Raw genomic sequence first — 26,244 nt, 5'->3', positions numbered from 1 at the left:
ACAGTCCACTGAAGAAGGGAGCATATAGTATGTTAAACTCCTTTGGCAAGTCACTGATGTGCCACATTAGCAGTTGACTAGGATAGACTGGCTGTGTGATAAGAAACCTGTGGGGAGCATTCTCTTATCTGGGAAATACTTTGTGCAGCTAACTTTTTTTCCCTCCTTGCCAGTTGAACTGCTGGTGAACTATGATTTCCAGTGACCTAAAGTGGTCTGAGTAGTAGTGGCATTAGTGTTTCTGAATTTTGGATCAGGTGGCAAAGCATAATATAGTTTCAACACATTGGTTAAATATCCTTCATATCTCTGGTCCTTTCTTGGAATAAGACCAGTAGGAGCAGAACCAAAGAGTCTTGGTTGCCTTCTCAGTTTTCAGAACTTTATTGAAACAAGATTACACAACTGAGCTTAAAAACGACTTTCAAACTAAGTTAGAAGCTCACATAGAATGATATCCATCAACCACTTGCTAGCCAAGACATATAGGAAATGCATATAGTAAAATCCTGGTGTGGTTTTTTTGGTTTTTTTTTTTTTTTTTTTTTTGAAAGGCAGCTGTGGAATGCTGCCATTTTGAGCAGAGGAGTATTGGGACAGGGGCCATGTGACTGCCAGCTATTTGTTTAAAAAATGCCCCCTAACTATTCTACACATGCTCCAGATGCAGAAAACCTGTGGAGGGCAATACTTAGTGGAAACAACTCATGCAAGGAAAATGTTAAGTAGCTCCCATTACTCCTCTCCTCACACTTGCAGCCTCCACATTAAAAATAAATAAAAAGGGCTTCAATGCATTAATTTGCTGCACAAAATATACCTTCTGCCATAGCTTTGTTGGTGGGGAATCACTCACTACTTGGGGGCTACCTGCTGCTCTTCAGCACAATTAGGATAATGAGAATGTGCAGCAGTTGCACATTCTTCCCTACTGTTTCAGTTGACTGTTGGCTTGCTTTTTCTTGCCTTGGTAGTAAGTTGTACTCCATACCAGTGAAAAGGGCAGCCTGTTCACCCACTGTATTGAGCAAAAGTGATCCTGTCTACCTCAACATACTAAAATTCTTAAAGTTATGGAGAAGATATTCACGTCTGGACTTGGTAACTCTTGTAAAAACTGGAATTATATGACGGACCTGGATGAGTAAGTGTTAAAAGCTTTCTTGTACAGTACAGTTATTCTGAAACTTCTGGTCTGGACTTTCAGAAGACTGCGTGCCAGTTTACTGATCTGGAATTGCATCAATGGCTGCTGTTTCCTCCCTTGTCAATGCCTGAATTAAAAGCTCAAACCTGTTACAACTGATAAAGTTCCCCATCTTATTCAGACAATATAGTGTAGCAGCTGGAGCTTGTGTGTATAACATGTTAGAACATTAAGTAAAGTGTGTCTCCTACTACCCCCCCCCACTCCACCCCAAAATACAAAACCAACTAGGGAAGCCTGTGTTAAGAGGAATCCCTCAAAGGGCCATATGCAGTAGACAGCATGTCCAATTTCAGGGTAAAAACACTTCAGAAGGAAAAACGATTAAAGGCAAGGGGAGGGGAATTAGCCCACAGGGGATTAAATCAACAGATGCTCCATTATAGTTCAAAGAGTGCTGGTAAGCAGTGATTGCTCCTAGAGCTTATTAGTTCTGGGCTGCTCATAACACACTGGTTTGTTTTTAGGGCTGGAGAAATATAGGCCGAGAAGTCTTTAATTAATGACCTCTAGACAGCAGTTTGTCGCAAAGCATGTAACTAACTGTATTTGTGGGACCAAATCGTGTGTATTCGCCAACAAATTTGATGCTGCTCAGCTGATGGAACACTGGGTTTTGCTGGAACTTAAACTTTTTATAAATGGAAAGGAATAAAAAATTGTGGTAACCAAACTACTTTATCTGTTCTGATTTAGTCCGTCTTTGCATTGTAATCAACTATTGTAGAGAATACGCATACAACTATAGGATAGTGCTCATATAGAACTTACATTATATCATAAATTTTAATTTTACTACTTATTGTAGAACAAAATATTAGCTCTTAAGTCCAGTATCTTGGCATGTATTAGGACACATTCTAGTTATGGAGGAAGCAGCACTGGCATATGAGGAATATACTTTAGGAAAGATGGCTCCTTATGGGCTGTCTTGCCTCTGCCCCAAACTTCTTTGTTGCCTGTACTGCAGTACTCTGTTAATATGAAGAGAGAAACACAAAAAGATGCCACCTGGGGCCGCTGACCTATAACAATGTCAAAACAAGCTCATTGCTGCTAATGAAGGACAAACTCAGCTTTGTAAGGGAATTTGACTAGAAGCAAAATGACCCTTGATGCCCATGGGGCAGACAATACTAACATTTTAGAACAGTTTAACTGTAAAAGAGGCCTGTCCAGGAAAGTTTGAAACATATAGGTTGTGTTTTTGTTTTGTTTTTTGCTTTAGTGAAAGCAAAATCTAAAGATGAGAGCTGATAAGGTTAATGGATGCAGCAGGCATATTTCTCATCTAAAACTTGGCTGCTAAGCCGCTGTTAGGGAAAAAATGGAGCTTTTCATGAGGCTAGTGACCTTTTAAGCATCTTTAAAAATAAAACTTAAATCTGAGTATGCATATTGGCTTGAAATAAAAAAAATCCCTGTGGTTGCTTTTACTAAGTGATGTCATAATAATAGCCTTGTTATTATGTAACACCATGAGGCTAGCTAACCTAGATTCCAGTGCTTTGACTTGCTGTGCTTTAAAGGTGAACTACAGAAGAAGAATACAATTTGGGCTTGCAGGGAACCCGACTGAACCATAAAGTATCAAGGGCATTTACATTAATGTTAAGTTATCCATTCAACTATATAACAATAAAGAGCATTCTCTCAGGTTCCTTCAGGGACAATAGTATGTTGTCCTCTTTAAATTACCTTTTAAGACTCTTATAAATGTGAATTTATTGTTCACGTTTTATACTGTATTTTATGCTATTTTTTGTTGCATCAATTAAGTGTTTTAAATTTATTGTTAGCCGCCCTGAGCATGGTTTTCTGAACTGGGAAGGGCAGGGTATAAATAAAAATTTATTATTTATTATTATTATTATAAACAACTTTCTCAACTGCATCTCTCTCTGTGCAAATTGAATCTCAAATCAATGCTTCTAGAGACCAAAGTACTTAAGCAGCTCCCAAAAGACACCTCTTCATTTTGGCAGTGAATATAGCCTGATCACACAAGCGAATGACGTAGTTGGAATGGTGAGAGTTGCAGGGATGCTGAAGAGGCAGTGTGTAAAAAGGGGTGGTCCACAATCCCTTGCACTATGATGCAGGGTTGGTAGGATACAAAGATGGGCTTGTTCAGGGCAGTCACTTGGCTTGACAAAATATGTCTGGCAGCGCTGCCTGTAAACTAACAGTGTGGTAATGTTACTTTAAGCCCAAACTACATTTTTTTCCAGAGCAATAGCTCAGGCCTGCTTCACACATTATATAGTGATGAACATTTTGCTGCCATGTGTACATACAGTAGGAAGTCACAGTTGCTCCTGACTCCCTGCATCTGTAATGCATGAATAATGTAAAATGAAATGGGCTGTTCAGCCCTATGTGTGTTGTGTTGTTCTGCTTTTATACCACCCCTTCCTTTAAAGAGCCCAGGGTAAAGCACATGGTTCTTAAACATCTTCCCTTCAAGATGGGCAACAAAAGTTTCACCAGTTTGCATTTGTACCCATAAAGACTGGCAACCCCTGCTCTAGATATACCTGAAGTCCAAGTTCACCTGCACTGCTGTAGTTGACTCACACTAATGTAATACACTGCAGCACACTCCTATGTGTGTGCCTATGCAAAAGCACGTTCTGTTGAGTTCAATGTGCCTTGTGCCCAGAAAATTGGGGATAGCATTGCTGCCTTGTACATTGTTAGTCCCCCCCCCCCTCACTCATGACATAGCATGGAACTTGCTTTGCTGGCAAACTTTTCCACTGGCCATTAAGAGTCTGAGACCTTTCAGAAAAAACTAGCTTCAGCGCTGGCTGGCTTTATAGGCACCATACAGCATATAAATATGGCCACTATTTTATTGTTTTACCACAGACACATGAACACACACTCCCACAAGGAAGTGGCTTGGCTTAGATTTCTTTTTATCTGGGTTTGTGCCCCACCCATTTTCTAGCTTCAAAGGTAAGCCGCCGAGATTGATTTCTAGCCCCTTCGTAATGAACATAATTATGCAGCCTGGAATGGTGAAAAAAGCAACAACCCAGAGGAGCTATCAAAGGCTTGTGCTGCCTTCAAAGGGACCTATAAGGATCTGGCACGCTGCCCATTGTGGCTCTGTCAAACAGACTCCTTGTTTGTGCAACGAAACCTCAAATATCTTTTGGGGGCTAGCCCCTGGGGAACTGCAGTGTTAACATTCATTCAGCTACAAAGCAGAAGGGTGCAGCTTTGCAGGGGCAGAAGTGTCTGAGGCAAGCCTGCCCAGGAACTTCACTCTTTCTTTGAGGCCCTCTGAAAACAGAGGGAGGGGATGAGACTTTCTCTCTCTCTCTCTCTCACACACACACGCACACATATCTAGCATGACAGAGTATGAAATAGCCTCCCTGCAGACTCGTATGTCTATACAACCCCCTTGCCTGCTATAAGGCAGGCTTTGAAAATACAGTTTTGTTTCAGTGGACGTTCTGTTAGTGCAAGGACTTTGGGTTGTGTACTGAGCCTGCATCGATCAGTAAGCAAATGTTGTCTCCCCATGTCATGGATGTTTTAGCAGAGATTCCTGCATTGCAGGGGGTTGGGCTAGATGACCCTTGGGGTCCCTTCCAACTCTACAATTCTGTGAATGTGCTTCCTGCCTAACAGTTATCTAGCAAGCAGGGCTGCAGTCCTTGACACACATTAGAGTGAGCCCTATTAATCTCAGTGGCACAGACTTCAGACAAAACAAACCTGAATAGGGTCACACTATCAGCATCTTTCAGGCTTGCTTGGGTTTATCTGGATTAGTCCATCAGTTGTGGCTACAAGTCCTACTCACTTCTAGAGCAGTTCTGCAGACTTCAGGGGGAGCATTTGTGCAACCCCTTTCTTAGGGGCATCACATGGAATACTCAACTTTCTGCAGGCCTTTGAAAAGCCCAAGAGTGTGACACCTTGAGTTTTAACTGCGGAGGTTCTCAAACTTCCATCAGAGGTAGCTTTCCTAACTAGATAAATGTTTGGGGTACCCCTATCTTGGAATGATGGATCAAGAAAAACCCAAGTTCAGTGGTGCCCCGCAAGACGAATGCCTCGCAAGACGGAAAACCCTCTAGACGAAAGGGTTTTCCGCTTTGGAGGCGCTTCGCAAAACGAATTTCCCTATGGGCTTGCTTCGCAAGACGAAAATGTCTTGCGAGTTCCTGCGGGTTTTTTTCCCTTTTTTCCCTCTTTTCCTAAGCCGCTAAGCCGCTTATCAGCTGATCCGCTGATAAGCCGCTTAACAGCTGATCGCTAAAAGCCGCTAAACCGCTAATAGCGCTAATCTGCTAAGCTGTCAATGGGCTTGCTTCGCAAGACGAAAAAACCGCTATAGGAAGAGCCTCACGGAACGGATTAATTTTGTCTTGCGAGGCACCACTGTTCTTAGAACTAGTCCCTTTAGCCACAGTGAGATTCCCCTGCATGATTGCCCACTGAATAAAAATTCCCTTTCACAGATCAGATGGTGTTTGTAAGGATTTAAAGAGTAACCTTTAGAGCTTTTTCTTTGTTCCTGGCATGCTCTCTCTAGCTCCACTTTGAATAATCTATGCTGTTCCTTATTTTATACAGGCATGTGAAGGGGAAGCAGCAACATAATTCCTCCAGTTTTCTGGGATGCAAATTGGGGGTGTTGCAGAAAACCCGAGCAAAGGCTCCTATCTCATCCAACTAACAACTTGAGAAGCTTCAAGCAAGAAAGGAAATAAGCCTATTTAGAGGAAAACCAATTTATTTGTAGACCCACAATCAACAGTCCAAACACAAAGGAGTTATGTTCTGGGAAAGGCTAAAGATGTAAAGGCTAAAGATGTAAATGAGAGATGTCAGGTGGAGGAAGTGAGGGGAAACAGAACGGGAGAAACAGAAAACAGCTGGAGAAAAGAGGATACAGGGTGGAATAAAGAGAATTTTAAATGAAGAAGTAAAAGGTACACTCCTATGCAGACATAAAAGGGACACTGCAGCTTAATTGGTCTGCCCCATCTTTGGTTAGGACTAGTCTGGGAGATAAGTTGCACAACATTTGGGATTGTGCAGCAAAGTTAGGGGTTGGTGAATCTAGATTTCTTCATCCAAACAAGGCACAAGCAATTCCTCTAGGATTAGCAGGTAAAGAAGTAACAGGAGAGGACAAGGTGGGGAATGAACGCTCTGTGCAAACAGCAGGAGGTAACTGCCAAGAGTCCACATGAAGACGGTTGCCAGGACTATTTAAATATGAATTTAACAAACAAGCAAGCGATACAACAGTTAGATACAGCTTCCAGTGGCAGCACTGAGTACACATATGAGTCCCATTGATCTGAGCTGTTGTTGGACAAGTGTCTGGGCACAACTGGGCTGGTATAATTGCTGGGCATCTCCTGTGCCACACCTTGGTACCAAGAACAGTGGCAGAATTTTCTGGAGAAACTCCAAAAATAAACTGCTTCCCCCAAACAGTGTTGTCTGAATCAAAACTGCTTTTATTCCCCCTGAAATACAGCAATAATTGGGGGGCCGGAGCACGTCTTCCGCAGCAATAAGGCTATGCAATATCTTTGAAGACCATTTGCTAAGGAACAACTTTGGGTCAGGGTTACTGTCTTCAAACCCTGTTTGCAAGGTTCCTGGAGGCTCCTGACTGATCAATATGGGAAGCGGAATGATGGGCTGAATGGATTTTTGGTCTGGTAGATCAGGGCTTTTCTGGCAAATATGGGGTCACTGCTCCCTGTTTTCCTGCTAGACCCTCTGGAACACCTTTGGATCCAATTGATAAAAAGTGTAAATAGAAGTGCAATTTAAAAGTATATATGTAAAACTCAAGGAAGGAGCCAACTAGGCCTCCAAATCACAGTTGGGTTGCATCTCCTTTCACATGTAACATACTCCGCGGTTTTGCGGTGGGCTGACTCGCCCCCACAGCTGCTTCACTTCTTCTGCAAGAATCCCACAGTGCAGCTCTTCAAAATCCAAGCAAGGCCTCCCTTGGCAATGTGAACAAGTGTTAGTGCGGTCACTGGACGAAAGTCCATTTCCCCGAGAGCTGTATGGCTCTGAACACAAGGCACAAGGAGGACAAAGGTACAAGGGAAAGGACTAGGTCAGGCTGGTGCCAATTCCCAAAAAAGAAAGAAAAAACAAGTCTCTTTGTAGACTAAGTCAGCTGACTCACAACTTTATAGTCATGGGAAATCAGGACAGCATCTTGCAGAGGATGCTCTTCCCGGTCAGAAACCTTTACGCCTCCCTTGGCTGGTCAGAATCAGAATCACAATAGGAAAATTGTCTTCCAGCTGCTTAGTAGCTGTAGAGGGAAAGAGGTGTGTCCTCCATCATGTCATCCTGTAAGCAAAAAGGGGGGGAAAGGGAGACCTTGTTAATTTTGCACAGGCCTGAAGGAGCAGGAGTAGGTGAAGGGCATAAAAGCAAGCAGTGCACACAGGCCCTCAGCCCATGCCTCAAGTAGTAGTACTAGCACTAGCAGTAATTTTATTTATGTTACCCATCTGACTGGGTTGCCCCAGCCACTCTGGTCAGCTCCCAACAAAATATTAAAAACACAATCAAACATCAAACATTAAAAACTTCCCTGAAGTCTTCTAAAAGTCAAAGAGTTATTTATTTCCTTGCCATCTGAAGGGAGGGCATTCCACATGGCGGGTGCCTCTACTAAGAAGACCCTCTGCCTGGTTCCCTGCAACCTCACCTCTCGCTAGAAGGCCCTCAGAGCTGGATCTCTGTGTCTGGGCTGAACGATGGGGGTGGAGACGCTCCTTCAGGTATACAAGTATGCACTCTATGACTTGCCCCATTCCACAGACACCCTGAAGTAACCTTCTTGCTGTTATCAGACAACTGCCATATTTGAAAGAGATGGGCAGCCTCAGGAGAGGCAGACGGATAAGATTTATTGTGTACTGGCATCTAGGCCATGCTCCAGGTGAGATGCCCTAATGTGAAGGCCCACAGCTGGAGAGCTCATTCAACTTAAATTGGGGGGGGGGGGTCTAACCTTTGTCACTCTTACTGTGGGGGGAATCTATGGTGCCATTTTCTAGCCCCCCCCCCCTCTGAAATGGTACCTCCATGTGGTCTGGAGGCCCTTCATCCAATTATCACCCTTAATGATGGAGTAGAAGACACTAGAGATGTTCTCTTCCCAACTCCAACTGAATCCTTCACAAAAGGTTACACTTTAATGCTACCCTAGTTAGGATTGACGAACACTTATGGAGCCTATATCCTTTTCAAATGCATTCTGATCATGATATTTGAAAAGTATATTTTTAAAAAACCTTAGTTTCAGAGCAGGGCACTCAAGGCAGAGGAAGGAAAAGGGCCATAACTCCATGGTAGGGCATCTGCTTTGAATGCAGAAGACCTCATGTTCAATCCCTGCCACCTCCTGTTGGGCTGGGAGAGACCAAAGTCTGAAACCCTGGAAAGCCACTGCCAGTTAGGGTTGAGCTAGACTGCCTTCTGCCAAGTCAGATCATTGGTTAGCTTCCTGTCTTCTTATAAGAGCCTGTGAAGTCCAGGTTAGAGGTCTGACCGAGGAGGATTAATCGAGGGCACAAACCATAGGCAAATCCTGGAGCCGCCGGAACTGCAGCTGGCCACTGCGCTGTCGGTACCGCAAGAACCCCATAAGAGCCAGGATCCCCACTGTCACGATGAAGATGAAGATGACTGCAATCACCAGAGGGTCCTCACCTATTGGGCTGGCTTCTGGTATACTAGGTAGGTCTGCAGAAAGGGGGGGGGGGGAGTCAGACAGCCAAACGTGGATTATTGCTCCCGGCCCAGAATGGCAATTCCATACAATTACTAGGCACTTCAAAAGTCAAAACTTGTTCTGTCGCAAAAACATTTCTATATACCTTCATCTCCACTATATATCTAGTTCCCAAACTGCTCTCTATCCTTGTTTCTACCTGCATGGAATAAGAGCTCCTAGTGAGTACCTTCGCCATCTCCCACGTCTGTGGTAGAGGCCTTCTTCTGCACGTGGTTAGCTGGTTGCTCTGTTTCCACTGGTGGGACTCTGGGAGATGTGAGTGTGGATGAGACAATGCCTGGTGTTAATATGGTAGTGCTAGAGGCACTCGCTGTGAGCACTCTTCCATCCGTATCAGTTGCATTTGTAGCCAAGGTGGACTCGGCACTGCTCCCCTCTGTGACAGCATCACGGTTTGCTACTGACATAGTTTCTGGTCTCCCTTCTGTAGGCCCCGAGGTGATGAGTGTGGAAGCTGTTGGCTGGGAAGGAGATGTCGGCCCTGGAGACAGAGACAAGAGAGACACGCACAAGTGAATCAAGCAAGAATCCTGGGTCTTTGACGTGCAATAATAAATGAAAATAATCCAGCATGATCATTTCCTCTCTATTACTACAATTCTAGCACATGGATGGAGCAGATCCAGAGTCCAGAACAAAATATATCAAACTTGCAAAGAGATTTACATCAATGGCTGAAACACACTAGTGGATACTCATAGCCCTTTGCCATAGTTCGTCTTACAATAGCAAGCTTTCTGAGAGTGTTGTGCAGAAAATATCTGTTCTTAGATTAGTCAGTTGGCAGAATCTGGGTTTTTCAGCTGTAGAGCCTGGAAATCTTAGGGTGCAAACTGAGACAGCTAAAGTGAGTCCTAACTGATCTACACAAAATAATTAGAAGAGGGTTCTGACTGAAATCCTAGAAACCAAATCTTTAGTTCCAAACATACTTTAATTCTATCAGACAAGCCAGGGGTCAGAGATCATCCCCCCTCAAAGAATAATGGGAACTGTAGTTTGCCCCCACAGAGCTACAATTCCCAGCACCCTCAACAAAATGCAGTTCACAGGATTCTTGGGTGGTGGGGATATGCTTTAAATAGATGGTGTGTACACAGCCTAGCTCTTCTTTTATCATGTGGCCCAAGGGGGCAGGGGAAGGTGAATTAGCATAGTGTACCCTATACAGGAAAAGGAAGTTCAAAGGCAAACCCCACTGCATGGTGCATAGAGGAATCTCTTGGAGCGTTACAGCATTAGCAATCAATTGCCTGCCCAAACACATCAGAGATAGGTGCCTACAGATCAATGCCTATGTCAATATGTGTTTTGCATCCTTTGTTTCTGACGCATCAGACACAGAGCTTTCCCCTCCTCCGACTGTCAACAATGGTTCCCCGAGAGAAATTGCTCTTTATCCTGAAGCCACCAAAACCAATAAAAAGTAGTCAAAGAACAATCAGAGAAAGACTTCTGCGTTCATGGACACCAGGACTCCCAGTATGGAATGGTTCCTGCTAATCATATAGAACCCTGCAATCCATCTTGCTGTGATTTTCTTTTGAAGAAAGGTGAAAATAACATTTCCTATTTTTGTTAAAATGCCATAACTTTTTAAAAAATATACTTATAAGCTTTTACACTATACAAAATAAATATAAATTTAAATTTAAATTGCAGGCAATCATTACTTATTTAGACTCCCTTCTTCCTCTTTCTGCGGTTCCTTGTTTATATTTTAATTTACTGCATATCCAAATTATACCAATTTTTTATGCCATAACTTTTTATATATATGGAGCAAGGCATTTGCCCAGGTGTCTGACTTTCTGTTCTTCATTTACTGCCTGACAACAACCCAGAATTACCTGCCTTCCATTTTATGAAAAACTGCAGGGTTTTCAAAGTGTATTGAAGTTTACATGAGGGATTGAATAAATATCCTGTGTTAACAGAACTATAATTGTCATCGAAGAGGTAATATTTATGCCTAGGTTATAGAAACATCTAATTATGATTCCAGGCACTTGGGAGTTCTACTCAGATTGTGTTCTATTCTCTCCACTCCAATTTTGGCAGGTATGGGATATGGTACTAGAGCCAAAAAACTTTCTGAGGTATTCCACCTAATAAAGTCAATAGAAAAGTCTACCCAAGGCTGTGCACTCACTAACCCATTTGTAGCACAGATATGTAGTGTTTCTCCATTGGGAATCATTTATGCTTGTCCTCAACATGTGGCTTTCAATCTACAGGGGTAGGTGAAAACCCTCCCCTTGATTAGGCTATCTATATGTTTTCCTCCCTGCACATGCCCCAGGTGATTGAAGAAGGAAGCAATGATTGCAGTCTTGGTGTATGCACACCCACAACATAATTGCAGGTATGGATACAACCCCCAGTGCCAGGATTGCCTACATCTTGTTTCAAACGGACACACTGTGAGGTATTGCAGAATCAATCCACAATGAGCTTTTATTTTTGGAATGAAACCAGTTTCTCAAGCAATACTTTTCAGGGAAATAAAAATATGCAGTAGATCTAGATTGTGCAAGGACTACATAGAAAAAAACGCAAGCATTCAGTCTCCTTTGATTGCAGAACAAAATGTTTTGTGTACGCAACCCAAGTTGCTTGAGAATTAAGCTACATTCCATGGGAAATGGTTGACTACTACCAAGTCTTACCTTGTACCTCCTTTGGCTGAGAGGGCTCTGTAGCCATAACATTTGTACTGGAATTAACCCAGGCTGTGGTACTGATGGGTTCGGAATCATCCAGGCGGGTCTGGTTCACTTCTACCGAGTTTGTAGTTGTAGCAGGAAGGGAATGGATGTCAGCACTACTGTTGGCAACATGTGTTGTGTTCTGTAGTCTTGTTGTGGTGCTTAAGGAGCCATGTACAGTAGGTGCCAGAGGTTCAAGCAGGACTGAGCTACTGACGTTTAACTGTGAAGCAACGGTGGCATTGCCATCCACACTTATGGCAGTAGGGGGAATTGTCCAGTTGCCAAGGCCGCCAGCCTCCGTGTGAGGGAGCATGAAGTGCGACACAGTGCCAGATTGAGCTGATGATAAATTCTGCCCATCTCCTAGTGCAGGAAAAACAAACAGAGGAAAGCTAAAATCACAGACACATGCCCAGAAGGTCAGCTGCTTCCAGCAAGGGGAAAATAAGAGGGAAAGGGAAGGAACAGAGCCTACAGGACAAATCAATTACAATTACAGGGTAGGGAGGAAACTCCTCTTCTATTAACCGCCTCCTCTAGTCGCACTGCAGCCACCCAGTTCTCTGCAGAATGGAAATAATTTTCTCCAAACCTCACCCTCTGCTCCTCAAACATAGAAAGTATGACAAACCAATGTATTGGAGCTTCATACTGGAGTAGGAAAGGTACCTACGGCCACTGATGATCATTGTTGGGTAAAGAATCAGAGAGAGAAATCAGTAGAGTTACGAAGTCAAGGATTTGAAGAAGCACTATTTCCCCACCTCCAAAGATAACAATGGAGCTATGTAGACCAAAACATTTTGTGAGGTTGCTTCCTTGCAAAATACAGTGGTACCTCGGGTTAGAGACACTTCAGGTTAAAGACGCTTCAGGTTACAGACTCCGCTAACCCAGAAATAGTACTTCGGGTTAAGAACTTTGCTTCAGGATGAGAACAGAAATCGTGCGTCGGCGGCACAGTGGCAATGGGAGTCCCCATTATCTAAAGTGGTACCTCAGGTTAAGAACAGTTTCAGGTTAAGAACGGACCTCCAGAACAAATTAAGTTCTTAACCAGAGGTACCACTGTATGAAAAAGGAGTAAAGACAAAAAATACAGTAGGCCAAGGCTGAAATCTAACACCCCTGAAAAACAAGTTTTCATGATCTCAAAGTTCAAGTCAATTTGAGAATCTCATGTCCTTTTGCAACAATCAATCATATATATTTATAGTGACCTCATTCTTTAAGTACTGATCCCGGTGTACACAAAATGGAACCATCCATGCACAAGAGAGAGATGACAGCAGGCTTGGAGGTGAACCCCCGAGTTTTCAGAAGTACAAAAAAAATCAAGGGGAGGGACTTAACTGGTGGTGGGAACAACCCAAAACAATTAGAATCAAGTATGCTTGGTAGCCATTGCTGTCTCTGCAGAAGAATCACTTCAGCGTGAATGAAGGATCTCGTACGTCCCATACAGTGTTGAAGAATCAACAGCAAACAAGACAGTTAAGTGTGGCATGGGAGGAAGTCCCACACCACTTGCTCACACAGTAAAGCACGAGTTAAAACTGGACTCCCACTCTCCACCCACAAACCACAGAATTACAGCTTCTCAATAACTCTTTACTCATTTTATTTCAGTCTTGGGTCTCTGCTGAGGCAGCTGTTCCTCTGCATTGCTGAAAGAACCCTCATGCTGGAGCACAACTGGGCTGGCTTCTTCACCCAAACTCAACACACCCCTACACAACAGGCTCAGGATAATGACATGGGGAAAACAGCATGCCCAGTCTCATCGGCATGCCAAAATGTTTGGGGAGTATGGTTTGTGCATGAGATAGCATCTATTATAAGGCAGCCCCCAATGCCTTTTGAATTTAAGCTTTTATCTACAGTCATCAGAGTAAACATAACACACCAGACTGTGACTAAACCCTCCATCCTGAGGAAGGGGAAAGGATGGTGATAGTCTTTGGCCACTGACCTGGGCTTGGTGGTGATCTACAGCACAGCAGTAGCAACAGAATCCTGGTCTTGTCCTCTGTTGCCTTGCTGTTACTGAGGTACTTGGCCAGTCCTGCTTTACACATGTGGATGTCAAGGGCTTTGTGATTGTTACCCTTCTAACAACCAGCTGTTGTACCCTTCTAAAAGGCATCCAAGAAGAATGAATACTGCCCATTAACCATCTTTATAATCACACACATACCACCTCTGGCTCATTTAGCAAATCCCATTGGATTAGTATGAGAGAAGGTGCTTTTTAATACATGTCAAGTAACTAAGTAGTTTGCTCATTTTGAACCTGCAAGGCATCCAAGTGGAGGAAATTCATTTTGTTTGTGTATGTGTATGCTCAATTTTCATTAAACTTGTTGTTTCTTTATTCAATACACATTGAATTACATTTGTATTAATTAAATAAAAATAAATATTATAACCAGTCCTATCGACTTTTGCATCTTGGCCTCCCTCGGTAGGCAATTTGACAGAGTCCACAAGAGGACAATTTTCATCTTTCAATAACTGCCATGGCATGCATCTGGCTTGGAGGAAAAGACTGCCGGTACCCTGAGCTCAGAATACAAAGGAGTCACAAAAGGAAACAGACTTTTTCCAGTTAGAACAAAGAACTCCTTCCTTTTCATTAGCATGCAGCAATCATGAGCCAATAGTTGCCGTGGATTTTTTAGGTGGAAATATTAATCTAGCCAGAAGCAGTTCTTTCTCCACTTCAACCACTCAAGGGTACAATATTAAGATGCCAACCCTCTCTTATCCTGAGCTGTGCACATTTGCAGTCACATCACAGCATGATATAATTTGTCTCAGTGCTTTTTCCCTTAGAAAAATAGGTGCTGGTACTCACCATGAAGTTGTTATAGCGAGTGCCACACTTTTTAACAGCACTGATTATTCTGTCTGTGGGTTCTGCATCATTCAGTTCATATCAACTCACATTTTAAAAAAGCTGCAGTGGCAGAAAAGACAACTCTGACAAAGATGTGAACAGTTCCACAAGACTTAGAATCCTGCAGAGCTTTAAGTGGATGTTCTCATACTTGGAGATTGGCATTCTGCCTCTCACAAAACACTCACTTCTGTTCTGGACTGCTTCTTTTTCGGCTCCTGCAGCTGAATGCCACATCCCACCTTCCTCTCAACACTATCTTTTGGGGGGGCTGTGTTAAGGGGAATGGAGAAGTTGTAGTCCAAAACACCAGGTTGGCATAAAAAGTAACACCAAAGTAGCATGCCAGAATAAAGCAAGCATGTATAGTAAGTATATCTCATACACAGTCCCCTTTTTATTGTAGCTGCAGGATATGAAAGAGATTAAACATTCAACCTTACATTTCTACAGTCCTTTGCCTACCTGAGTCTTTATGGTGTCACACCAACCTGGGGAACTGAGAAACAATTTTGCTAATTTTGAGCCTTAAAACTGGGGTACAGCCAACTCATGCAATATGCAGCAGATGGAAGCAGAGCCAGGCTCTGGGTAAAGGCCACCTCTTCCTGTCAAGCATAACTAATCATTATGTGACAAATTAAGCCTTTAGTAATGAAAAAAAGAATCATAGAAAAGTGGTAACCTTAAAGACTGCAGACAGTAAACCTCATTTGTACTATTTATGTGTTCACACCCAGAAGCTTCCAGTTCCAGGGGACCAACACTTGTTTACTATTCTCGGTGTTCTAAGTGCTTCCAGTGAACCACAGAATCTGGCTAAGGGTGGCACTACCTGTTGCAAGAAACATCTCTGAAAACAGCAGCCCCATGTTGAAACCCAACTTGCAACATGTGGTATTTTAATGTTCTGGGTTACGTTCTGGGGAACCACACATTTAAGTGAAATTGTGTATACTTGAAACACTTCTGAAAAAAACCTGCAAACACCCCAGTCATTGTAAAACCTACCCTTTCTGTCTAATTAAGGTCCATTGGGACATTTACAAAGATGCAAGAATCAGAGGCTAAAGGAAAGAAAGCTGATTACAGAAAATATTCATTCATGCAAATCAACAAACACAAAGGACTAGATCACTGCAATTGTCATTATGGTGCTTCTACATAAATAGGCTAGCTAGTGATCAATACTCTAAATCAGAGCATCTGTCACTCTCACAAGGTACATGCCCATGGGAGTAATATTTCACCCAATGCTGCTAATCTACATAGATGTAAGATACACAGTGGTGCCTTGGTTTGAGAGCAGCCTTGTTTACGAACTATTCGGTTTACGAACTCCGCAAAACCGGAAGTAGTGTCCTGGTTTGTGAACTTTACCTCGGTTTAAGAATGGAATCTGCGCCTTGGTTTAAGTATGGTTTTGGTACCACTGTAATAGAAAACTATGCTTTGTTATTACATGAATGGACCAGGACAAGTCTCAGGCTCATGTGCTCCTCACTCTCCTTTCACAGGAGGAGAAAATTGGCAGCTTTCCCTTCCAACTTTTATACAAACCACAGTTCCAAGTTCAGACATGATGCGGAACTGTGGTTTGTTTAAAATTAGAAGCAGGCGCTTCTAATTTCTTTACTGCCACAAAACAAAACAAAAAAGCTGGGAGGAGAAAGTACATAAAGCTCACCACAACTTGTTCTTGTAACAGGAAACCATGGCTTCCTGTTATGTCTGAACCAGGCCTAAAAAGACTAGTCTGAACCAGACCTAAAAAGACTATGTCTGAACCAGACCTAAAAAGCAATGTAATCATGTTCAATCTAAACATCTCCTTCCTGTTTACTGGCTACTGTCGCCCAATTGATCAATATGCAGAAGAATCTTACTTTGAGCTACTGGTCAAGCACGGCCTTTCTTCAACTACAGAACAGTGCAGTTAGATTACTCATCTAATCTCACCCATAATGAGCATGCTGCACGCGAAATTTCCCTCAGAGACTCTCTGGTCATTGGAAAAGGTTGTCCTTTAATCTGTTTCTACACATAGTAGTCTGTTATAGAACACACTGCAAAGTACATACAGGAGATGAGCTTGTATTCTGTCATAAGGCCCAGACAGAAAGCTGGTCAAGCAAGGAACGTAGACCTAGGGATTGAAACTAGGGCCGCAAATCCCAGCTGAAATAAATTCAAGACCTGTGAGAAGTCTTTTGTTTTTGTTTTGCTATTTGCGGTGCCGCCACTTAAACACGTGCAATTCTAGGTGAGCTGATTAGCTGGCTGCTTATTGTGCACTCTGAAAACTTATATCACTGGTACAGCCTGCCCACAACCTCCTGTTTGAAGCCATCAAGGAGGAAGTCACCTTGGAAGCTGAGGCAGCCTGGACAAGCATCGATCTCTTTCTGAGTTAAAGTAACCACCATACCTGCTGCCAATAATGCCCCACCCTGCATCTGCTGCCTCTGTCACTGCTGAGAGTCATTCTGCTGCTATTACTACCTCTGTTGCTCACCCAACTTTCTGCCATTCTAAGTCTATTTGGAAAAGCAAACCAGGACCTTTTGGGCTAGATTTCCTTTCCTACAATGACACCTGGAAAGGCCACAGAGCTCTGGATGGCAATGGGTAACTCTGCGGCAGAAACAAGGACTTCTTTTCACAATGGAGTCATCATCACTGATGAAACCAGGGGTGGTGAGGGAGATCTGATCCCTTATATGTTTGTGTGACAAGTGACTAATAAGTTAATAAATGGTGATGATGATCAGTCCTTTTTCCCCCAGGGGGTACTGCAGTGCTGGCAGCTCCTTTTTTGTTGTTAAAAAGTGCGGCACTTATTGTAACAACTTCATGGTAAATACTGGCATCTATTTTTCTAGTGGGGGAAAGCACTGATGATGATGATGATGAAAGCACTGATGATGATGGATTTTGAGAAAGTTTTAAGAAGTTCCTGCTGGATGGTCCATCTAGCCCAGGGGTAGGCAACCTAAGGCCCGGGGGCCAGATGCGGCCCAATTGCCTTCTCAATCCGGCCAGTGGACGGTCGGGGAATCAGCGTGTTTTTACATGGGTAGAATGTGTGCTTTTATTTAAAATGCATCTCTGGGTTATTTGTGGGGCATAGGAATTCGTTCATTTCCCCCCCTCAAAATATAGTCTGGCCCACCACATAGTCTGAGGGACGGTGGACCGGCCCACAGCTGAAAAAGGTTGCTGACCCCTGATCTAGCCCACCATCCTGTCTTCACGGTAGCCAACCACATGCCTTCTGGGAAGCATACAAGCAGAACTGAGCTCAACAGCACCCTCCGCTCCTGCAGTTCCCTGCAAGTGGTATTCAGAAGCATTCTGCCTTCAACAGCAGAGGTAGAACATAGCCAATGTGGCTAGTAGCTGTGATAGCCTTATCCTCAATGAATTTGTCTAATCCTCTTTTAAAGCCAAGTTGCTGGTCATCCCTACTTCTTGTGGGAGGAGGCTTCTGAGAAGCCTGTATGGCTAATTGTTTGCCGATTTCCTTGGGCTCAAGCCTCATTGGAATCTACTTCTGAGTAAACTTATTCAACAGTAAGTGCCTTTTATTATTTCAATGGGGCTTTCGCCCAAGGAAATCAACAGAAAACAATTGCAGCCTTGTAAAATTATGTGCATGTGCAAATTTGATTGACTGAAAATTCAAGCTGAAACCCACTTGATTAAAAAGCATACGCACTCTCACACACGACACCCAAGGAGAGTTCATAATATTGGTTTACCTGATTAATCAAAACATTTTTTTTTACTTAAAAAAAAACCCTTAAAAATGTATAGAGTGGAAGCCATAGCTGAAACTCATATTCTGGCCATGGACTCTAAGTGGGCATAGACAACAAGGCACTGCTTAGAAAACACCTTCTTTTTTAAAAAAAGATAGGAAATTGTGCTCTCAGGTGCTACTTGCCAGCTTCCCAGAAGCAGCTCATTGGCCACTGCGAGAACAAGATGGGCCACAGGCCTGATCCAGCAGGCTCCTCTTATGTTCTTAAGATAAAGCTTGGGGAATAATTGTGTATGCCTCCTTCAGCTGCTTAGATGAAGGATGGGATACAAGTGTAATAAATAACTAATAATAAATAATAATAATAATAATAATAATAATAATTTATTTATACCCCGCCCATCTGGCTGAGTTTCCCCAGCCACTCTGGGTGGCTCCCAATCGAGTGTTAAAAACAATACCGCATTAAATATTAAAACTTCCCTAAACAGGGCTGCCTTCAGATGTCTTTTAAAGAGAAAATAGCTGCTTATTTCCTTCACATCTGAAGGGAGGGTATTCCACAGGGCGGGTGCCACTACCGAGAAGGCCCTCTGTCTGGTTCCCTGTCACCTCACTTCTCACAATGAGGGAACCGCCAGAAGGCCCTCGGCATTGGATAGATCAGTATTACTATACTCAGTGCTTTTTCTTTGGGGGGACACAGGGGTACGCATACCCCTAAACAGTTTGTTAATCTTTGTATTTTTGTCCATTTACTGTATTTATTTTTCCCGATTTGTATATAATTTTTTATTAGTTTTTCAACATATCATTTTCAACAGTAATTAAACATACTTTCATATCTTATACCATTTTTTTTACTTCCATCAATCACATCTGAAAATTTTCCAATCTATTCACTAAATATACATTTCCTACTTCCAAAATTACATTTAATTCATAACCAATATCTCTATTCTTTCTCTACTTTGCAATGATTCATACATTTCTCCTTACAAAACTTCTTGTAGTCCTACTAGCGCAATTTGTTGATTACAGTTGCTCTTCAAATAGTTCATATATTTCTATTTCCCCCTGATTTGAACTATAAAATGGTGATTTTCTTGAGTCAAAATGAGAGTACCCCTAAACATTTTTTTAGAGGGGAAAAAAAGCACTGACTATACATATATAGCAGATGGTGGATCTGAGAACAAGATACTGTAGCTTGTGTAAGGGGGGATACAGTGGTTAAATTACCAAGGTGAACAAGGTACTTTCTGTCTTCCAGCTTAGACTTTTAACCAATAATAAATAAATAATACGCTGCCTATCAAATCAATATCCCAATTTTTCTCTGAGGAGTGAAAATTTGCATACAATTCCATCCTGGTTTAGGTAGATGATCAAAGGCAGGCAATAATAAACTTCTGTACTCTTTGTACACAGGATGTATTGCAATAACAAGGTGCAATACTAATTGACTATTCCCCACCGCACCCCACCCCCACGCAAAAACATCTAACACACACCAGAGCTTTGTATCCCACACCTTTGGGGAAATAGCTTGGTTGCTTGCCAAGGTGCGTCAGAATGCTGAATGCTCTCATTCATTCCACAGCATGTGTTTATATCCAAAGGCAGAGTACATGGATCCAGCTCATTTACTGCAAGCAGGGATATGACACTTAAACATAGATGTGTGACCTGGATATGAAATATCAAACTCTGGCAAACTGCAGCCTAGAACTGTCCCTTTTCAGCAACAGTCTACAGGTTCTATTAAGAGCACGGGCCATTTGTGTGTTTCTTTAAATTACGGTATATAAAAATTGAATCCCCATGTACATCCTCACTAGCACTTTGCATTAACACTCCAGAGGTGCAGAGAATATCGACTAGAAGCCCTTCACCGCTACTTGGCCTGTAATCATCCACCACTCACTTAAGAGTAAGCCATACTGAATTCAGTGAAACTGATTTAGGATTGTGCTGTACACAGATTTAATCCACAGACACAAACACAGAACACTGGCCCCAGAAGTGCTTTGCGAAAATGGAGCAACTCTCAGCTGCCACGCCACCAACATGTTCTGTTTAACATGAAAGAACCTTTACCAAAAAGGGTGGTATAATAAGACAGGGTTTTCAAGGTTTTTGGGTCCACGGCTCCCTTGACCTACTGCAGGAGCCCAGTTATGTCACCCCTTGCCTGCAGAGCTGGCAGCCTTTTCAAACACCCTCCCTTGTGGAGTGTTCCCTCAACCTCCTCTCCCCTCTCCTTCCTGCCTCCCCTCTTGCTGCCACCCCTCCTCTGAGCTGCCCACCCTGCCCCAAAGAGAGGTGCCTCCTCACACTGCCCCACAGGGGCCTGGGAAGCACCCCCCGGCCAGCCCCAGAGGCACCATTCATCTGGGGAGTTTGTAGCCAGGGCTGCTGCAACAAACAGCTGTGCAAGCCTTTGGAAGGCACAGAACCAAGAGGGCATCAGAGGAGGAAGGGAAGGAAGGAAAGAGGGCCAGAGGCCAGTGTTGTCCGCGGCACCCCTGGGTGCCATGGCACACCAGTTGAAAACTACTGTAATAAGAGACAGCCTTACTTTGTTTCCCAAATTCTCCGACCGCAACAGAGCAGCAGCCTGCTCCAGTTACTTGCACCTGAGGCTTTGGAAGTGGCTGGCACCCATCACATTTCCCTACATTCAATTGTCTCTTCCTCTGTTGCACAAGGCCCCTTGGACTGAACGTGTCCCATTTCATTTCCCAAGCTGCAAGAGCAACTAAGGCAACGTTGGGGTGGGAGTGGGAAGAGAGGAGGAGACAGACACTGCCCATGTTGGCTGTGTTACACACTGCTCCCAGTGTATCTGTGACCTCAGGGCAATAGAGCAGGGCCTGGAACTGTGACAAACTAAGCTTTATGCTTCTCTGCAAATCAGGGCTCCGCTGAAGACGTGCATGTACAGAAGACAAGCAAACACAACTACTACCCAGACACAGCCAGAGGCATTCAGGAGACAAAGCCAAAATTCACAGACCAAAAAATAAAATAAAAACTTTCAGGAGGAGTTTTATATTTTTGAAAGTCATTTGAAGGAAGTGGGTTTCTTCATTTAGCTGGGAAAGGCACTACTGAACAAGACGAGTACCTGATTGGTTAGCTGAGACTGAGCTGGCAGGCAAATTTGAACTCCTGCCACAGGGAGTCCTAAGCAATTCCGGAGACAGCCATTCCAACGGCTCAGGAACAGAACTTAAAAACACTTAAAATATCTAAGCATCTTCAGCCCAGTCACTTTTCAAAAGAGAAACTACTTGGGCCTATCTTAGTTCTAACTCAGAAATTGTCTGAACCACCTCTTGGATCTGCTATCTCATGAAGCCTCTGCAAGGGGAGCAGAATTTCAGCAGAACGCACAGCTTGCTTTTATTTTCCCCTTCCAGAATTAAAACAAGAAGGAGACTTGTAACAAATAACTCTTTGACTGGTTGCCTTTATTGCTCCCAAAGTGGATTTGTCTGGTAAAATTTGTTGCAATTTTGGCCGCATTTAGATGCAACCTTAAACCATAATTTAGCACTCAGGCTTGCATGCTCCCTCACCCCATGCAGCTGGGATGATGATTTGACCACAATTTACCCAGAGTCTCTGTTCACCATTGTGTTAGATCTGTGGTTTAAATTATGGTCAGTTTTAACAAACCAGCTTCATAGCCCACCATTTGAAGCTAACTTGTTTTGAAACGGGAGGTAATTCGTGATAGTCCACAACCACCAGTTCAGATGCAGTGACCATAGATTGTAGCTCAGTGTACAGTCATAGCTCAGTGGTAGAGCATGTTTTTCAGCCAGAAGGACTCTGCTTTAATCCCCAGCATTTCCAGATAGGGCTGGGACTCCCTGCTGGAAACCCCGGAGAGCTGTTTCAAGCCAATACCGAGCTAAATGGACCTATGGTCTAACAAAGCATATTAAAGCATCTTCCTAAGTTCTTAATGACGAGCTGATATTCTGGGAAACTGAAAGTAAATGCTGCCCAAATCCTCCTCCTGACTATGCAGGTGGTGGAAAGCGTACAAGCGAAAGGCCAGTTGTGCCACAGTGCCAAGCCATGGTTTAGTGTTATATTCAAATACAGCTTCTCAGGTTTGGGAGCAGAGTGAGCATGAAGACAGCAGCCTTGCAAATAAGTCTGCTACACTGACTGATCCACAAAAACAGTTGATGGCGCACCTGCCCTCACATGCCCATGTCAGTTATTTGTGGTACATACATTCTGCAAGAAAAATATGGCTGATTATCTTCCCATTTACCAACCCCCTCCCCCACTATACTTTTCAGGAGGCTCTTTAAATCAGACCCCTGCTTTGATTTGGGCAGACCCAGATATAAAAACAAGCAGCTCTGACAGTTATTTCTAGTGCATGTCTGAATCCTGGAGTTTGATCTAGTTTCCTGAAAAGTTACATCAATCACACTGGGCAGAAAGCGACTAAAGATTTCCCCAACACCATCTAAGAACTTCTGAAACATCATTGTCTGAGTGTGGTCCTGGACTTCTGCCCCAGCATCCTGCCCTAACAGCACCACTGTCCCACCCACCCGGAGGGGAGGAAACGTCATAGTTTCAGACTTGTCTGCAACCAGCAAACAAACAACCAACAGAAAGGCCTAATTTGTTATTGACTTTCAGGCAGAATTTAGCATTTCTGTTTACCCAGGCATCTGATGGCTGAAATGCACTGTTCCTGGCAACCTTGAGATTACTGGTTGCGAGAAAGTTTTTAACTGTTTTTAGTCTAGTGTGTGTAAGTCTGATGTGTTTGCCACCCTGGGCTCTTTGGGGAGGAAAGATGGGATATAGATTGAATGACTAAATAAATAACCAGTCAGGGAGAAACTGAGAAGGAATCAAGGATAGGGGGAAGGAGCCTCCATCAAACATAAGGAGGGTGTGAAAACTAGTAACGTTTCTGAATGCCGAATTTCGAAATGGGAAGCAGAACTACTCACAAAAGACGAGACTACAAGCATATGCAGAGTGCATTTTCCTGACTGCTCTCTCTCGGCCAAGCGCCTCCTTCAGGGCTTCGAAATTCCAGATCAGTCGAGGATAAAGCCTTAAACCCCGGACATTCTCATGTTATAAACCAACAATCACAACAGCCTGCAAGGACCGACGGCGGAACTCCGGGAAATGGGGGCCCCGCCGAAAGGAAAGACACCATCTGGGCAGACACTACAGCGCCTCAAGCTCACAAGTTTCGAGACAGATATAGAAAGTTCTTGCGCTCTAAGGGGGCGGGGAAAACCCACCTTGGTGTCCAGGGTGGGAACGAAGCTACAGAGTCAGTCCCTTAGGATAGTAGCACGCAGGGAGCAGAACTGTCTCCTGGGCTGCGGAAAATCTAGGGCGATCACATGAAAAAGCCAGATCATCAGACGCGGTAATAAAGCTGGGTTATTAGCAAACACAGGGTAGGTACTGGCTCCTCTGAGAGACTTATAGGATGCCACCCAAGCGCGCGCCCTCTAGGGGATCTCAAGAACCCATGAAGGATCAGGACCCTTTCCCGCAAGAGCGTTCGATTCCAAAGTCCCACCTAGGACGAAAAGAAGCGATCGGAGGCTCTTTTACCTGGCAGCGGCAGGAAGGTTCCAGCGAGGAGGCAGCAAACGGCGGAGAAGCTGTAGGGGGAGCGGCGCGTTGTTGCCTCCATGCCGGGCTGATTCCGGATGGACTGGCTGGCAGCGGCGAGCGAACCGGCGGAGAAAGCGCTAAATTTCTATGAAGAGTCCCAGGCACAGGCGCGTCTCCGGAGCTGGAAAGGAGTCTGTGCCACGTGGTTCATTCACAAGCCCACGCGCGGCCTGGGCGTGTCAGATGCGCCCCCCTCCCTCGCTCCCTACCAGGCCGGCGGGATCCTGGGTTCAGCTCTTCCGCCTGCTCGGCGTAGCCCCACCAGGCGCAACCCGCCTCGTGAGTTGAAGTAAGGCGTGTGGATCCTCCCCCGCCGACTGGCCGGAGTGGTTTCTATTGGATGGAAAGCCTGTGGCTGTTGGGTTTTGTCTACAGTATTTCCTAGCGCAAAGTCTGTGCTATTTCAGTTTGTGGGCGCTGCAAAGTCATCGGCGTGCGCCCACGAGGGCGCTCCCACCCCACTGAAGGGCCAAACGGGGCCTTCGCCTTCCACCCCGTAGCGGGAGGGCGAAGGTAGCTGCCTTGAACGCTCTATATTTAACACAAATCCTCATCCATCCAATTCAAGGTTAAATTATGGGATTCTGCGAGGGTGAGTCAGGACTTCGCGATGTATATTTCAAGCTTATTTTTGATAGTTGGTCAACAAAATTGTTCTGGCTGTAGCTGGAACAATGGCCCAGTTCAGGCGTTTAGGGTATGTGCCAGCTTGAAGTGATCTTGGCATGTGGACAGGCATGTGCACTCCCATGCCCTCTGCTATGTTCATTCTAACAAGAATTGATTGATTGATTGATTGATTGATTAATAATTACAACTTGCTTTTTAAAGAGACTTTCTCCACCAAGCATCTTACAAAATGTGCGTCAAAACATAACCCATAAAATATTGAGGCATCTGATCAAGGCCTGTATTTTAAAATGAGCTTAAAGATATATTTGCAAATGTTTGTATGTTTCATGCCAGGCAGGAACCAGCTGGCTAAATACTTTGGCAGTTGTTTATCTTCCTGCTCTCCTGAACAAGGGCCCCCCTGATTTATAGCAGTAGCAGGAGACAAGTTTCTCAAAGTTGTAAAAGGGAATTACAGGCTGGGAGCAAAGGTTACACTGACCCTACATATTCACAATCAAGCTGCAAAAACACTAATTAAGAGTTGGTAAATAGTAAGATTTATTGTTTAACAGAAAATAATGCCATGTGCCTCTCATTAGACTCTAGCCATATTTTCCTAAGGTTTAAGGTATACTGAGAGAGTTAAAGGGCAATAAATTTTGGGAAGAGCTAATGGGAAAAGCAGCTGGCTGGGAAAGGGGGGGGGGTGTAAACTGAAGAGGCTTCTTTTGAAGCTGTTTTTTACTGAGTTCCTTTTTACTTTGCAAAGGCCTTTTCTTCTAAAAAGCTATCTATGTTATGTATGAGATTTGTTGGCTTAATGTAATTAGGCAAAGAATTTAGAAAGTAAGAAATGTTAGATTCTTATGTTAGATTCTTATTTCATTGATGGTATGTGAGAATGTGAACCCAAGATCTCTGTTTAGATAGAATTTAATACCACGAGCCATTTGTTTTAGCCATTTGTTTTGGAATGCAGGGGCAACAGGGGCAAAAGGTGATCTGGTAATTAAGGTGCCTTGTTGAGGCAAATGCAAGATATATGGCTACTTGTCTGCCATTTGTGGATAGAAGGAAATATAGCTCTTTGTCTCCCATAAAAGGTAATAGGAAATGGGTGTATCTTTTATGATTGGTTCTAGCAAACAGCCAATAGGAATTTCAACCAGGCTGATTGGACAGAGGCAGCCAAAGGAGGAGCAAGGGGGCTGGGCTGAGGAAATATAAGTGCTGGCCATCAGGGCTGGAAGGGGGCAGAGCTTTGGTAACCATATACCACTGTGCCTATCATTTATTTGTCTGACAAATAAATTATTATTTTAATTTCTCTATTGCTGCGTTGAATATTTCATTCCAGCTAAGCTTTAACCACAAGCAGGGTGCTACAGTATGATTGTACACCACTAAAAACACTGTATATTACTAAAAGCCAGTTCCAAAAGAACAAAAAGCCCAACATAATTTATTCACAGAAAAACCAGAACACAGCACCATTTTGGGGGCTCAGTTTACTATTAGCCACTGGGGGTAATGGCAAAATGGTGGCTTTCATCATAT

The 26,244-nt window shown here is 43.6% G+C and overlaps 1 protein-coding gene across 3 annotated transcripts; it reads right to left on the bottom strand.

Annotated features, from left to right (window-relative positions):
* Window positions 1–5,945: 5,945 nt before the first annotated feature.
* Window positions 5,946–24,355, bottom strand: LOC307218274 (uncharacterized protein). 3 transcript variants are annotated; one of them, XM_079980484.1, is made up of 5 exons: window positions 24,010–24,355; window positions 11,687–12,091; window positions 9,184–9,498; window positions 8,799–8,965; window positions 5,946–7,561 (listed from the first exon to the last, which is right to left on the bottom strand). In XM_079980484.1, the coding sequence occupies exons 1-5, from the start codon at window positions 24,089–24,091 to the stop codon at window positions 7,517–7,519; spliced, it is 1,014 nt and encodes a 337-aa protein (XP_079836610.1). In that variant the 5' UTR covers window positions 24,092–24,355; the 3' UTR covers window positions 5,946–7,516. The 3 variants fall into 3 exon arrangements, with proteins under 3 accessions (XP_079836610.1, XP_079836611.1, XP_079836609.1); XM_079980485.1 differs by lacking the exon at window positions 24,010–24,355 and adding an exon at window positions 23,688–23,831; XM_079980483.1 differs by lacking the exon at window positions 24,010–24,355 and adding an exon at window positions 20,972–21,221.
* Between the last annotated feature and the right edge of the window lie 1,889 nt (window positions 24,356–26,244).

Source organism: Podarcis cretensis, assembly GCF_951804945.1.
Source record: "Podarcis cretensis genome assembly, chromosome: 6".
NCBI classification, from domain to species: domain Eukaryota; kingdom Metazoa; phylum Chordata; class Lepidosauria; order Squamata; family Lacertidae; genus Podarcis; species Podarcis cretensis.
This window is presented reverse-complemented; position numbering and strand designations above follow the sequence as displayed.

Excerpts from the sequence above, each read along its gene's own strand:
- LOC307218274 (XM_079980483.1), bottom strand. The coding sequence starts at position 21,206 with ATGGGCAGTGTCTGTCTCCTCCTCTCTTCCCACTCCCACCCCAACGTT. Across the intron at positions 12,092-20,971 it reads CGGAGAATTTGGGAAACAAA|GAGATGGGCAGAATTTATCA; the intron begins GTAAGGCTGTCT and ends TTCCTGCACTAG. Across the intron at positions 8,966-9,183 it reads AGACGTGGGAGATGGCGAAG|ACCTACCTAGTATACCAGAA; the intron begins GTACTCACTAGG and ends CCCTTTCTGCAG.